Below are 12,284 nucleotides of genomic sequence, written 5' to 3'. Positions count from 1 at the left end.
ATAAAAATAAATTGGTTTCATGGCATTATGATCGAACTGCGTGTTTTATGCTTTATATCTCAATAAGGTCCTTACAGCGTTTTAAATCCTACCAACTATTAAAATGATTTTAATGTTAATTGCGTTTTTGAACATTAAGGGGGAAAATGTACAGCCGGCTAATTGTAATACTGTACATAAATAAATAAAATCTTCATTTAGGCTTAGTTTGATGCTGGATGTAGAAAACCCATTAAAAGGTGTAAAACGAAATCTCTCATAAAGGTGAGGTTTGTGTCAAGTAAGGATAACTAATAACTAATTATACATAAACCAACATTTAATTTGACTCATACACAAAGTAGAGTTGAAAATGAACACCACCACACCTTTTTTTTTCTTAAATATGATATAATTGCATTTATGCACACACAAAACAAATCAGCTCATCCTCTAATGTTCAAGTTTGACACAGATGTAAACGTTCAGTTTTAACTACTGTCAATTCTTTCTTACAACTAAGTACAACAGTTTCATCAAACCCATGCACATATTCAATTTCCATGAAGAAGAAAGAAGCTTTTTGTTTCAAGCATTCAATGACCATTTTGTTCCCAGTTGGTCTATTATGAAGAATTGAGGACATCAACAGGTAGCCTTATTGTAGTATTTTCAATTTTCCATTTCATTTTCCCAAATTGGAGAACTAGTATGGACTATAAACACAAAAACAAAATAACTTTGCAGAACTGAGGCAGTATTGTTCAGGATTACTGCTCAGAAGAACATCTCATAAACAAAAATGTAACAAAACTCATTCCAAAATAAAACTGTTTCTATAAGTTCATAATCCCTTTTGATTATATTTAAAACCAAACAAGTACAATAAGTTACAGATTGGCATTATTCACAAACCCTAAAAACCAACGTCAAACACCTTCACATTCATTCATAATTGTAGTTTTAAAGTCTTTTTTGATTTACATCTGGGGAAAAAGTCCAAAACAGTCATTAAAAATGCTTTCACAGTTGATTGCGCCATAGTATCAAGGATGAATGGGGTGAGGAGGATAAAACCATGTAACACATTTATTTCAATCTTATTTATTCTTCAACTTTCAACACAGACGCATCCATCAGTTGTCTCGTGCTTCACTGGCTGCGGTCTTTTGGTTCTCTGTATTTGTATTGGATGTATTCAAATATGTCTCGCTCACTATCGACAAACAAAGGCTCTCCCGCCATACCTACAACAGATTCACAAGAAAAGGGATTATAATAAAATGTGGGAAAAAATAAATCAAAGATTACAGCAGCAGATTCAGATACAGAGCTCGAATTTAACTATTGTATTTTCATTTCTTTTACTGATACTCACCAGTGACACCTAGTGGCCGGATGGTGTACTCGTTCAGAGTGAAGCCCTTTTCTAGAGCGTGAGTCCTCATGTTTTTATTAAAGATGTCACTTCCAGTGAAGTAAAGAACTCCACAGTAGTACTGATCCTTGGGAATCAACCTTTGAACACATGTAAAAGTCCAAGGACAGATTGAAAATGACAAATAGAGAAATGTAAATTACTGGGGCAGTTTAGTATCATAAGTTACAGGGAATGTTTCCCCCTGCTATTCTTTGTTCAGTCATCTATGAAAAATCACAATTTGATCCTCATGCAAGTTAAAATTATACCAAGAAACCTTCATAAAGACTAAGTCTTGCAGCAACATAATAAATACCAATGAACATCCACACTTAATGAATATATGTTAGCAAATGTTGAAGGCTCTGTTAAGGTTACCTAATATCAATACGCCTGTGGAGGTATTCTTCCTCCTCCTCCTCCTCCTCATCATCATCATCATTCCGCTGCAGCTGGCAGACTCCCTACAAAAATAGGAGATAACAAACTGTGACCAGAGTCATGCGCTGTAGAGGATGAGTGTAGTTACTACTCTAACTTCGTTATCAATCACAACATTGAAAATGCAAGCAACTGAGCGCGTGAGAGAAGACAGGCTGAAGCCTCACCATGTACTTGGTGTCTCCTTTGGACAGAGTATCTGTCACAAACCCAATGGACACCAGATGGTCCACCACATCATGAAGGAGCTTAGCCTGGAATAAAACAAAAATATAAATCAGTTGTAAATGTTGAAACAAACCATTCCGAGACACTGTATAATATGTGCCATTATGCTAGGAGGGCTACAGGGTTTAAAAAAAACAAAACAACAAAAAACAAAATATGCCTACCTGCTTCTCAGTTTGAGACGTGTAGTCTGGGTGGGTCAGTAAAATATCAATATCACCACTTGATGCTGCACCTGGAAATTATGAACACGATTAAAAGAACTGCTATGAATTTGGCAAATCAACTTGACAGTAAGGATTACCTCTCCTGTAGCTTCCACAGATTGTGCCAATGTATTCTGTATCGATTTTCTCCAATTCCCTGTGAATAAGAACCTACACAAAAACAAAAGTCTTCAAAATAATTTTACATATTACCATTTGATGATATCAGAACTATTCAAAAACACATTCACCTCCATCTTTGCCATTTCAGCTCTTGGGATCCTTTTCTCAAATTCTTCAAAGTACCTGAATGAAACAAACACATTGGATACTCCAACAAAAGATGACTTTAACCTGATATGCAAATCCCCCTAAAACCTGTGACGTGTTCTGGAAAACCAAACTGAAAAACAATTAAAAAATAAATTAACAGGCTTGAAAGAAAAAAGCAACCATATGCTATATCAGGTTGCAAAGAGCTAAAAATAAAAAAAAAAGCAACCCAAAAACCTTCAGATCTTTAAGGGAAACTTACTTGAGACCAATCTGTTGATGATGATTCAGCTTGTGCTCAATCTTTTTCAAATCTGAAATAAAAAATATCCATTAAAAAATAGCTAGGGATATTCGTCACTGGAACTGATACCCAACTTAGAAATACATGGTGCCCAGAATTTAAGGGACATACAGTACAACAAACTGGGAGTCCTGCTCATGAGGAACAGTATTACACAAATTTAATATGAATTCAAATGGTATACAAACCATCCAATGTCTTCACCCCATCTTCAAAAAACTTTCTGGCAGCAGCAGGGCTATGTGAAGACATAAGACATATCCTTAATTTGCAAAAACTTCAATTTAATAATCTGAACAAATGCAATGGTATGTGGTTCTCCGCAAAATCCACTGAATAAGTCCCTCAGTTCAGTTTAATTAACTCAAAATGACAGAGAAAAGGAAAAAACTAAACAAAAACACTGAATATTTTATTCAACTGTCAGTTTATCAAATTAACAACATACCCAATGCCAGTAACTCTGGTGAGAAAATTGATGGAAGAGCTGGTGTCATCATTTCGGATCTACAGAAAAAATTAAAAGCACAAGTTATGACTTTGTGTGATAAACTGGAATTAACACACACGCGTTTACAGAATGTATTACTATACAAGTATCCTCACACACTCTTGCTCACCTTTTCCAGCTTTCTTAGTTTTCCAGTCTGAAGGAATTCATCAATCTTTTCTGCTATTTTAGCTCCCACACCATCCTGTTGAAGTTTTAAAAGTAAAGATGTGGGTGAGTTCCAGAGGTGATGAAGACGTGCAAAGATATCTACATTTTTGGTTGACAACAAAGGACATCACCTAAAAGATCCCAAGAGAAGCACAATAATAACAGTAGGGAAGACAAATAACTTTTACAAGAGGAATTTACAATGATTGGGGTGGTTTAAAAACTGTACCACTCACTCCCCAATCTAAGTCAGAATATTTAAGATATTTAAGCACCTTTAATGAAACATTAAACAGTGAGTAAAATACAATGTCGGTTAGGATGTAGCTAATTTAGCACCGGTTCAACTCGGTACGTCCTAAACCACTACTTTTTGAGTTTAAGCTGGAGCCGTGCTTGAGGCTGGATGTCATCGCAGTGTCAGAACAAGGACAGGTTTAGTGGATCTGCACGTAAGCTGAAGCTGAAAGTACACTACAATATGAACATTAACCCTGCAGAGAGACTAATGAACAAAACTGACTTCACATCCATTAAAAACAATAATATTTATTCACTGAAACAGATAAAAGGACCTCTACTGAATTCTGTCATTATTCAAGTATTTGAATCGGAGCTGAGGCAATGATGTCATCAAACCATGTAATCAAGCACAGTTCAGACTAGGTGGCTCTTTAAAAACAATCTGGGTCAAACAGACTAACGTGACATGAAAGGGCATGCTAATAGCACTGACGAGTGACTTAAAACTGTTGCATAATATTGCACTTGACCCAAAAACATAAAAGAAAGACCACATTACAGTTATAAGGCAGTATGTCATACCCACGCTCATGAAATCAGCAAAACATCACACAATTGATCAAATTTTAGGTTATACTTAAAATCTGGAGCAGTACGAGAGCCAGAGCATGGGAGTAGGTCCAGCTGAACTGCCTAACGCACATATTGAGCTTGGAAAGAGGTGGTGAGAATCATCACTGATGATGGCTAGAGCTGTAGCTTATGATGCCAAAAAAAATATTATTTCTTAAACATAAGGAGACACAATGTTGTAGCATCAGAAGGAATAATTTAATAGAAAGGTTTCCTGAGCACTAAATCCTCTAACAGCAGAGAATGAAAAAATTAAAAAAAAAAAAAAAAAAAAAACTATACAAAAACACTAAATCACCCAGAACAGTAAGAGTTTTCTCCCAGCAAGCCAAATCCAGCCACGTATCATACCTAACCTTATCATTTTTCTGTGTGTACAGTTCTACACTGTGATCCACCGGAATACACTGTCCTAAAGCACACTGTTGGCCTTTAATTCACAGGCACCATCCTGCAAGTATCTGAACGAGGGCAAATATGAACAACGTTAGTATATAGGGTGTCATTCAAGTCTCCTTTTGTTAAAGCTGTGTTTTTCCAATTGCAGCCCCTAAAAGTCACTGTGTTGGATTTTTTTAAATATATATACGTTTCTCTGCTTTAATACATCCGGTTTGAAGTTAATGGGTCATAACTACACCGGTGCCTACCCTGGTGACAAGCTGCTGATGATCGATGCTGTATGAAAGTGGCTCTTGTTAAACCCAACCTGTATCAGGTGTAAACAAATGCACAGGAAGAGAAACCTCTACCGTTGTTGAGACAGTTTATTAATACACTGCAATTGAGATCAATCTAAATTTCAGCTGGAGGTTAAACCACAGGCACAAATTGTGCATTGTGGTTTAACCTGTCACATCACTGTCTCCCGTCATGCCGCGGTTCAACAGGGTTAAACACCAAACCTCAACGAAGCTAGAGACAATGCAAATGGGTCATTAAGTCCAAAGTACTTGACATTAAACACTGACAACACAAAATAGTAAAAGTGGTGTGAAAGTGTTAAGGGCGACTTACAAACATATACGACTCCAATTTGTTAAGTGAAACAATAAGTCCTGGTTATAGCAGAAAATCAAGAATACCTTACATCTATGTATGCTTCCATGAAAGCCATCGCTACTGCACCAATAATGTGATGAACGTAACCGCTTACATGTGAACACGAGTATCAGAGCTTCTCTGTAAACTACATACTGAAAATCCCACTGACCGACTGAAAGTAAAACAAGCCAGCATTGTGATCTTTCATAGCAACAACACTGACCTGACCTCAGCTTTGGACATTGTATTACATTGTTTTTTTGAGAGCAGTTGCTTAAAAATCTCATCTTGGATACGGCCCATCTTCACATTTACTGTCACAAATTCACCCATTTGAAACTAACAACAGCAGCAGATAGTAATCTTTAAACTATATAGTAAGATTTAAACTACTCCACATACCAGTTTCTTGGCTTCTTCTCCATTCTTGATTTTGTTAGGGTATTTAGAAATGGTAGATGCTGCTTTCCTATCCCCAGTACCCAAGGAAACAATGTGCAACAGTTAAAAAGAAGCAATTATGAACTTTGCATAAAACTCTTATTTCAATTAATAAAACTACTTTACCAAAATCAGCTGATTGCATCCCATGGTCATTAATAATAATAAAAAAATAATATAATGCATGGCTAGTTGTTTTATTTTTGTAACTAAAAACTCACTGTGCTTTCAAGAAATGTTAATTCTCACAGACATTATATATATATATATACACACACACACACACATATATATATATATATATATATATATATATATATATATATATATATATATATATATACATACATACACACGGACCAAAAGTTTGGACACACCTTCTCATTCAAACAAATGGGGAAGTGTGTTCAAACTTTTGGTCTGTACTGTATATATACAAAAAGAAGAATAAAACATTAATCCTTTCACAAAGAATAATTCACTATGAACGGTGGCAGCTTCAGAACTTACCTGTATGCATTGGACTTGTGTATGGCCCTGTTGACATTTTTCTCGTAGTTGGCCAGCTCTGGAAACAGAAGCAGCTTTGAGACATTTCTGCATGTGTAAGTCTAGCCGTGAGGCGAGAGGACATTTAAATGGTGTTACGATTGGAGTCGATCAAACTGTGCTTCAGAGTAATTCACACGTTTACAGAGTTGCAAAAAATGAAACATTTCCACTGCTATTTGATATGTTTATAAATGAACCTCTTGGTTAATTATTTGAAGTGTAATTTTATTCAAATAGTGAGCACTACCGCCGCGCTAGCCACGGCTAGCAGGGTTTAAATCCACGTACCAACTAGAAAGTCTGTTATTCCTTCATTTAAGGATTCCTGCGGCGCTTTCCTCTTGCTCATGGTAGAATTCAAAGACTCCAACTGATATTTGTAAATTTAAACAAGTTTATTCACACAACACAGTTAAAGCTCCTTTGGTTTCTCACGTAGCCTCTGACTAGCACACTAGCCCAGCTAGCTCAGTGAACAATGACCAGTGACGTAGGGGGCGGGGCCGTGCGTATGACGTCACCAAAAACCTCAATGAATGTATGTACGGTATGTATTTATGTATGCAATACTCGAGTTGTAAAAAAAAATCAGGGGGGATGGTGGATTTTATCATATGGGGACAGATAATTTGTGCTGATTACAAATAATATAATATATTACAAATAATAGCACTGACCAAAACACCTGCAGAAATACTGCAGGAATGACATAGCAGCAGTTAAATGCAGCATTCTGTAAGCTTTAAATATCCACTGGGCTTACATCAAATACATCAAAACACAACAATAAAAAACAGTTTTCTGAAATTATCAATATGACTCTGTCCTTCACAGGATAAGTAAAATAGATCACTGCAAAAAACTCAAAATCTTAACAAGAATATTTGTCTTATTTCTAGTTAAAATGTCTCATTTTAGTAAAAGAAATCTCATTACACTTAAAACAAGACTCACCGGAAAAAACAACAATTTTCACCTGTTTCAAGTAGATTTTCACTTGAAATAAGCAGAAAAATCTGCTTGTACTTTGTTTGCTTTGAATGAGAACATAAATCTTGTCCCACTGGCAGATTTTTCTACTTATTTCGAGTGAAAATTGACTTAAAACAGGTAAAAATTGTCAAATAAGTTATTTTTCTGGTGTTATTTTTCTGGTGATGACTCTAAATGTTGAAATAGCAGTAATACCACATTCATTGATGAAATGAAATAAGGGATGAAAAGGGGGGAAGGCAGTTTTACAGGAGGGATGATTTTGGCCGTTTTTATTTCAGCGGGGATGCCATCCCCCCTCATCTCCCCTCAACTCGAGTACTGTATGTATGTACAGTATGTTTGCACGTATTTTTTTTTTTTATTGTATTGTTAATACACTGGATAAAATGTGTTTTGGTGAATTGTTTACGGTGTAGTATCAATATAAAGGTCAATAATTTAAAAAGTCCTGTACATAGTGAAAAATCCATAGTAATAAAACAAATCTCGTGGCTGTAACTGATACTTAACACGCTAATGGTTTTTAAGTAAAATGTACAAAATGTATGCTCTTTATTATTACATTTTTTCAAGATAACCTCATGTCATTGATGTACATGCTGCATATTATTATTTAGCATGTACTGTACATATATTAGATTAAAGCTGCCATTCAGTAATCTCAACAGCTGCCTTTACAGTCCCTCGTATAAAACCTGTATTTTTTCTCTTTACAAAATGCTTCTTTAACTAGAAGCGACTAATCAGATAAGTCGAGGGACGCTGTTCAAAAATGAACTAAAAGAAAAAACAACTCAAAAAACAAACTCTTTATGGAGTAGTGGATTCTTCTCCTCTTCTTTCTTGGTCCTCTTCCTCAAGTGTTAGGAATCATTTTTTATATAAACTCTGTCCCTGGAGAATATTTTAATGGCCTCCTCGATCTCAGAAAGCCTGCAATCAAGATGAGCTCGACGTGAGCGAAAGCTCGGACTGTCAGCTTTCAATGGGAGTGAAAGCAGCTCGGTCACCAAGGTGCGGTGGGCTGAGGAGAGAAGGTCAGCAACAATTTAGTAAGACAAGGAAAAACTACTACACATATCGTACTGGTACATAGTGTGCATTAAAGTTATGCTTTCACAATTGATGTACAGTAAAGGTCAACACATACTATCTTTCAGGGTCTTCAGTGTTCCTTCTCTCTCACTATCAGGCATCCGGGTGTGACCAGGGGGGACTGTAGGGTCAGGTGCATTCCTCTCCCTCTCCTCCTTCTCTTTACACCACTGTACTTTCCTTTCTTGAAGACTATGCATTAAATAGTTCATGTAAAAATATGAAATACAGAAAGAAAAAAAAGTCAGTAGTGGAAGACTTCATTTATTTAACCAAATATTAAATAATCAATTGATAAACTATCAAAACGGACAGAGAACTGATCTAAAGCTACGTGTCAGCTAGGTATTAATAAGATGAAATATGGTATTCAGAGTACTCACTACTGAGGAACCTGTCCCTTGACTGCACAAGGTACAGGCTTGTCTCTTAGGTTTGTCAGTGACTGAGACCGACGAATAACAGTTTTTCCTGCAGCCAGGGCATTATGTTTTATGAAGTTTATGGTCTGTGAAATATATGGACAAAAAAACAGAACATGTATGTGAAATGGAGCAAAATACATATCAAACAAAAGGGAAGTATGTCTCAAAATAAAAATACAAATAAACTTAGTGAATTTGTTTAAATAAGCTAAATATTTTATTGAATTCTCACTTTCAGATCCTGGTTGTGTGTAGGGATGCATGAAGCTGGGCGCTGCACAGCAACACCTAAAGGTCTTTGGGGTCCAGCAGATCCACCATTAGAGTGAGCCTTCAGAAAGTTTTGACATTGTGGCTTAATGGGTGGATCAGAAACCTAAATAAATGAAACAGACTCGTAAAAGCATGATGAGGAAAAAAAAATCATAGTTTAAGAACTTCTAAATGATCACAGATAGACTCCTTGCCTCCAGCTGGGCCATCACCCTGGATGGGACATCCTGGTACTTGGGAGACATCCACATAGCTTTAACAGGAACAGGTCGGGACTGTGCTCGCTCAGCCTCCTGCTCTTTGCAGCGCTTCTGGATCTCCCGCAGGCGGCGTTTATTTTCTTTACTAAAGTCAAATGGTCTGGGTTCTACAAGGGCATAAAACAAAAGATGACTTAATTAAAGATGAACATACTCTGTATTTATTGATTTTTTTTTTTTTTTTTTTACAGTTATTCTTTAGGAAAAAAACAACAATAAGTAACAAGTTAGCACCTCATGTTTTCAGTTTTTGTGGGGAGTCAAAAAATATAATACAATTAATTAAGATAAAATATCCATCAGTAATAAAGGAATCCCTCTCACTCGGACTGGGAACAGGACTTTTAGAGACACCCTGTAGTTTGATTAGATCTCCCACAACCCCTTTCTTTCCACGTTCAAGAATATGGGTGGCATCTGGATTGATGCGTGGGCGATGGGCAGGTGTATGACCACTGTAGTAGCCTGGGAACAACACCGGATCTGGAGCAAGTGGACCCATGAACAGGGCCGATGTCCCATTACAGTTTCCCTCTAAACGGCCACGAGCTGGAGGAGGAAAGAATATTAAATTAAACAGTTTAAATGTAGCTCTTATAGGGCAATGTTCTTACAGATAAAGCAGACAAAAGGGCACACATTGGACAATTCATTTAAAACATAGACTGAGTTCATCAGCTGATCTGATAATTAAAAAAAAAAAAAATCAACATCAGAAGATGGTTTGCTTGATTTCACAAGCTTGTATGATAGCTCTTATTTAGGTAGTTTTTTTTTGTTTTGACATCAATGACAAGTTGGTTCTCTAGCTAGTATGCTTAGTTGAAACATGTTTTGGTGTGCTCTGAAAACAGCAATACTTAACTTGTAAAACATACTGTTGGTAAATAAATACTAATGATAAAAGACCGAATAAGGTCATACAATTTTGTGACAACTTTATTTTTCTGAGGCGTTCACTCTATGTGAGAATCTGCTACCAAAACCACTATATTACTGACCCATCCCTGCAGAGGAAGTTATTGGGCCTGTTTGAACACTCCTTGCTGTATTCAAGTTTAATTGCAACATAAAGTGTAGATATTGTTTTTAATAACCCGAGGAGTATTTTCAAGAATGCATTAAAAAAAGAGTTGGATTGATATGGTGGGCACATTTGCAAAAAAACGTGGATTTTTATGTCAAGTGGCCAGTGGTTGCGTCTAACCTGAGGATGGTCGTCTGTAGTACTGAGGAAACAGAGAGGGATCTGGGGGGATTGGACCACATATTTTGGAAGCTCCCTCACTCATCAGAAGCTGTAGAAATTAACAAGATGTTGCAGCAACATAGTCATCCATATTCAAACTAAACAAATTAAACATTTGAAAATTATCAGTTAGTGATCATGTACATGCTAAATATACAATGATTATTGATTTTTTTTCCTTTACTTACAAGTGATATAATGACTGCAGTTATGTATTAATCAATAGTCATTATCTGTGGTAGCATAGGCGCTCAAGTGAATGAATGAATGAATGCATGAATGCATGAATGCATGAATGATGAATATTTGTCTTTTTTTCTCTATCAATAATGTAGGTATAAAAATCACCGTTCAGCCCAGTTACACTGCTTTGCAAAGCTATTAATACTAACCACAGCTATTGTTTATTAGCTTGCAGATTAACATACTAAGCTTTGCACGGATTTCTGACCAATAAACGCAACACACACAGACGTATAATCATAGTAAGCCTTTTTACCGTTGATAAAACAATTATAACAGTTTAAGATATATAAAACAATCAATAATCAAGTTAATTAGTGTACCTTTTAAAAGCGTGTCTTTGTTTGTCGGTTAAAGAGTTTGTTTACGCTCGCTGATGACGCGGAGTGCATCAACACCTGTTGCTGCCATGGCAACGGAGTACTCGCACACAGAGCTACAAATAATAGAGAGTGATGCTCCACAAGCGAATCAACAACATTCAAGCTTATTTATATATATGAAAATAGAGGAAACGTGCTAAGCTGTAAAACTCCAAATGTGTTTACGGTGGACGTGTTTACTTGTTTGTTTCCCCCTATGTTTGTTTCCCTATGATTATTATAGTGAGGGTAGTTCTAGCAGGTGCATTTCTGTTGGAAACGTGAGTTGTTTTTACCTTAGTATTGTCTGTCAGGCACGGTGAAAACCTTCTTTAACAAAAACGGCTACAATACCCAGCTTCCTTCTGACTACACTGTTAACAATTCTCGACATAAATCCAAACATTGGTAGATATTTATTGGAAATCCCATGGATGGTCTAGGAGCGAGGTTTCCCTGACAGCTAATACTTTGGGGTTAAAATTCGCCAATATCAAAATAGAGGTCATCTCTTTCAAACTTGACAAAGTGCCGTCTCCCCGTTTTGATTCCTACATTTATTTTAACAGTAGCATTGACAATACTATTTTCTCTTTATCTTACATTGCAGCGACTTTATAAATATTTTTGCATCAAGGTACTTCGTCCCTACTTTGTCATTAGTTACATTTTCCATCCGTGCTGTTGCGTTAAAAAATTACAATCACTGATAAATGAAAAGGTTTACTTGTTGAATAAATGGTTATTGTAGAAAAACTCTACAGATTACTGGATCTTACCACACAACATTTTAAAAATATTGAAATCCCTGACGAAAAATAGACACGCCTATTTTTTTCTTCCACAATGACATATGCTTACTGAAATACATGTTGCCTTTTTTAAATGTAGGTCTTCATACAGCAGATACATTTGAGCATCACATTTGTAGTGTAAACGCTTTTCGCTTATTAAAA

General features: G+C 36.2%; 2 protein-coding genes across 2 annotated transcripts; both read right to left on the bottom strand.

Annotated features, from left to right (window-relative positions):
* Nucleotides 1-301: 301 nt before the first annotated feature.
* On the bottom strand, nucleotides 302-6,904 carry polb (polymerase (DNA directed), beta). The gene is made up of 14 exons (XM_061729516.1): nucleotides 6,714-6,904; nucleotides 6,384-6,441; nucleotides 5,835-5,901; nucleotides 3,472-3,546; nucleotides 3,300-3,358; nucleotides 3,040-3,089; nucleotides 2,810-2,861; nucleotides 2,526-2,580; nucleotides 2,373-2,445; nucleotides 2,233-2,303; nucleotides 2,008-2,094; nucleotides 1,778-1,863; nucleotides 1,358-1,497; nucleotides 302-1,226 (listed from the first exon to the last, which is right to left on the bottom strand). The coding sequence occupies exons 1-14, from the start codon at nucleotides 6,772-6,774 to the stop codon at nucleotides 1,132-1,134; spliced, it is 1,029 nt and encodes a 342-aa protein (XP_061585500.1). The 5' UTR covers nucleotides 6,775-6,904; the 3' UTR covers nucleotides 302-1,131.
* A 208-nt stretch (nucleotides 6,905-7,112) lies between these two features.
* Nucleotides 7,113-11,373, bottom strand: enkd1 (enkurin domain containing 1). Its single transcript, XM_061729515.1, has 8 exons — nucleotides 11,290-11,373; nucleotides 10,682-10,772; nucleotides 9,799-10,023; nucleotides 9,409-9,581; nucleotides 9,174-9,317; nucleotides 8,900-9,024; nucleotides 8,572-8,708; nucleotides 7,113-8,445 (listed from the first exon to the last, which is right to left on the bottom strand). Exons 2-8 carry the CDS (start codon nucleotides 10,764-10,766, stop codon nucleotides 8,285-8,287), a joined length of 1,050 nt encoding a protein of 349 aa, XP_061585499.1. The 5' UTR covers nucleotides 10,767-10,772; nucleotides 11,290-11,373; the 3' UTR covers nucleotides 7,113-8,284.
* Between the last annotated feature and the right edge of the window lie 911 nt (nucleotides 11,374-12,284).

The sequence above is a fragment of the Cololabis saira genome, chromosome 9 (genome assembly GCF_033807715.1).
Source record: "Cololabis saira isolate AMF1-May2022 chromosome 9, fColSai1.1, whole genome shotgun sequence".
Lineage (NCBI taxonomy): Eukaryota > Metazoa > Chordata > Actinopteri > Beloniformes > Belonidae > Cololabis > Cololabis saira.
This window is presented reverse-complemented; position numbering and strand designations above follow the sequence as displayed.